The sequence below is a fragment of the Saprolegnia parasitica genome, assembly GCF_000151545.1.
Source record: "Saprolegnia parasitica CBS 223.65 unplaced genomic scaffold supercont2.21, whole genome shotgun sequence".
In the NCBI taxonomy this organism is placed as follows: domain Eukaryota; phylum Oomycota; class Saprolegniomycetes; order Saprolegniales; family Saprolegniaceae; genus Saprolegnia; species Saprolegnia parasitica.
This window is the reverse complement of record NW_012156415.1, coordinates 269183-271398: the sequence shown is the minus strand read 5'-3', so window position 1 is coordinate 271398 and position 2216 is coordinate 269183. Positions and strand designations below refer to the sequence as shown.

At 60.0% G+C, this 2216-nt stretch overlaps 1 protein-coding gene across 1 annotated transcript; it reads right to left on the bottom strand.

The window, feature by feature from the left end:
• Positions 1-472: 472 nt before the first annotated feature.
• Positions 473-1315, bottom strand: SPRG_20033 (hypothetical protein; the record flags this gene model as incomplete). Its single annotated transcript, XM_012345171.1, has 1 exon — positions 473-1315. One exon carries the CDS (start codon positions 1313-1315, stop codon positions 473-475), a length of 843 nt encoding a protein of 280 aa, XP_012200561.1.
• Positions 1316-2216: the final 901 nt, after the last annotated feature.

The following is a 2216-nucleotide window of genomic DNA, read 5'->3' as shown; positions in this document are numbered from 1 at the left end:
GCGAACGGTGCCAACACCAACAACGATGGCGCGGATACCGCCAACAACTCGTCGGGCTCGTCGTCGTCGGGTATCTCGGGCGGCGCGATTGCAGGCATCGTCATTGGCTGCGCGGCCTGCGCCGGCGCCGTCGGGTTCTTCATCTGGAAGAAGAAGAAGGACCAGAGCCGCGAGCAAGAAATTTTTGGTGATGCGCACCAGGACCCCGAGGCCGGCGGCGGCGACTACGCGGCCATGTAAGCTCGCATACATGCAACTGTAACAACCAACAAAACAACCCCGTCTTTGATGTGAGTGTGGTTGCCCTTCGCATAACTGGAGGAGCCACCGAGTGTCCTGTGCAACGTGCAGAGGCCGATACGGTGAGGTAGATACAGCTCAACCGACAACGCTTATAAACCTGCTGCTCGCCCTCGTAACGAGCAGAAAAGGACGCTAAAATCTTGTTAACAAAACCGTGTCGACACTACCCTTAGTGCGCCCACGAGGCCAACTTTTGCTCGGCTTCGGGAAGCTTGTGCTTGGCAGCCATCTCGTAGTACTCTTTGGCTTTCACCAAATCCTTCTCGACGCCGTCGCCGCGTTCGTAGAGCTGCGCCATGCAGAGCTGGGCTTCCGGGATGTCGGCTTCGGCCGCGAGGAAGAAGCACGAGGCAGCCTTCGCGACGTCAGCCTCGACGCCGCGCCCGAGCATATAGCACGCGCCAAGCTCGAACCGTGAGAGGCTGTGGCCCATATCGGCCGCCTTCTGGAACATCTTGAAGGCGCGCGTCGGGTTGGTGTCTGTGCCGTGGCCATGCAGATATGCCTTCCCGACCATGCGCAGCGCCTCGGGCATGCCTTGCTTGGCTGCGCGCGAGTAGAGCTCGAATGCTTTTTCCTTGTCCTGCGGTACGTGCACACCATTGTCGTACATGTACGCGAGGTCGAATTGAGCGGCCATGTGGTCCTGGTCCGCAGCCTTGGTCCACCACTCGAAGGCAACGGCTTCGTTCGCCTGCACGTGCAGCCCATGCAAGTACATGCGGCCGATCTGGTGGCGGCAGTTGGCGTGACCACCCTCCGCTGCTTGATGTAGGAACTTGGCCGCCAGACTCAAGTCCTTCTCGACGCCATGGCCCGTCAGGTAGAGATGAGCCAGCGCGCTCTGCGCCTTGGTGTGCCCCTTGGCTGCCGCCGACGTCCACTCAGCAACCGCGAGCTTGATCGCGCTCTCGTCCTTCTGCTGGAGGTAGCGGACGCCGGTGAGGTACTCGGTAGCGCCGGCGGCCGAGCAGAAAGGGCGCTGGCCAGTGATGAGGAGGCGGCGAAGCATCTCGAATTTGTGAAACTGTGATGGCATATGGAGTTTGTATATCGGTTGCGGGACACGCTTAACGGCGTCGAAATGAATCTTCTTTTATTTATGTCGCTTACATAAACTTTGTTTTGGAAGGATTACTGCTGCTGCGATGGCTAATAACACCCAATGCTTAATACCAAAAATATAGTACAGTATGCCTCAGAACGGCGTGTTATTAGACGCACAAATCAGACGATAGCGCGTAGAAGCAAGCGGATACGGACGCAACTGTCGGTTAGGAACACCCGTCAAGAATACAGTCCCAAACGCTTCCGGCCACGGGACGCAGTACAACGATGAGCTCGCTCGACGATGAACTCGCGCTCTTCCAGGAAGAGATCGCGTCCATCGAGAAGGAGACGACGAAGAAGCGACCCATCGGCGAGGTCGACCCCGACGAGGTCGCGCGGAAGCGGCAGAAGGCCATGGAAGTCGCGAAGGCCATCATGGCGCAGGCGGCCAAGCCGGCGCCTGCACCAGCGCCAGCGCCGCAGGTCATCGTCCGCGCGCCAACTGCGTTCGTGCCCAAGCCTGCAGCGTCGTATGGATCGTCGCAGCACGACGCAGCGTCGTCGACGACGTCGTCCGCCACGAACGTCTCGATCATGCACGGACAGTCGCTTCCGTCGTCGTCGGCCATGCACATGGAGGTGATCGACCACAACACGGGCATGCCGCTCTCGTCGCACGAGCAGCTCATCTTTAGCCAGCAGCAGAGCGTGTACCGGTACCGCCCCGAGCGCAACGTGGCCAACGCGCAGACCAACTCGGACAAGAAGTTCCTTCGCGTCGCCGCCGGCAAGGTCTGGGAGGACGCGACGCTGGCCGAGTGGCCCGAGAACGACTACCGCCTCTTTTGCGGCGACCTCGGGAA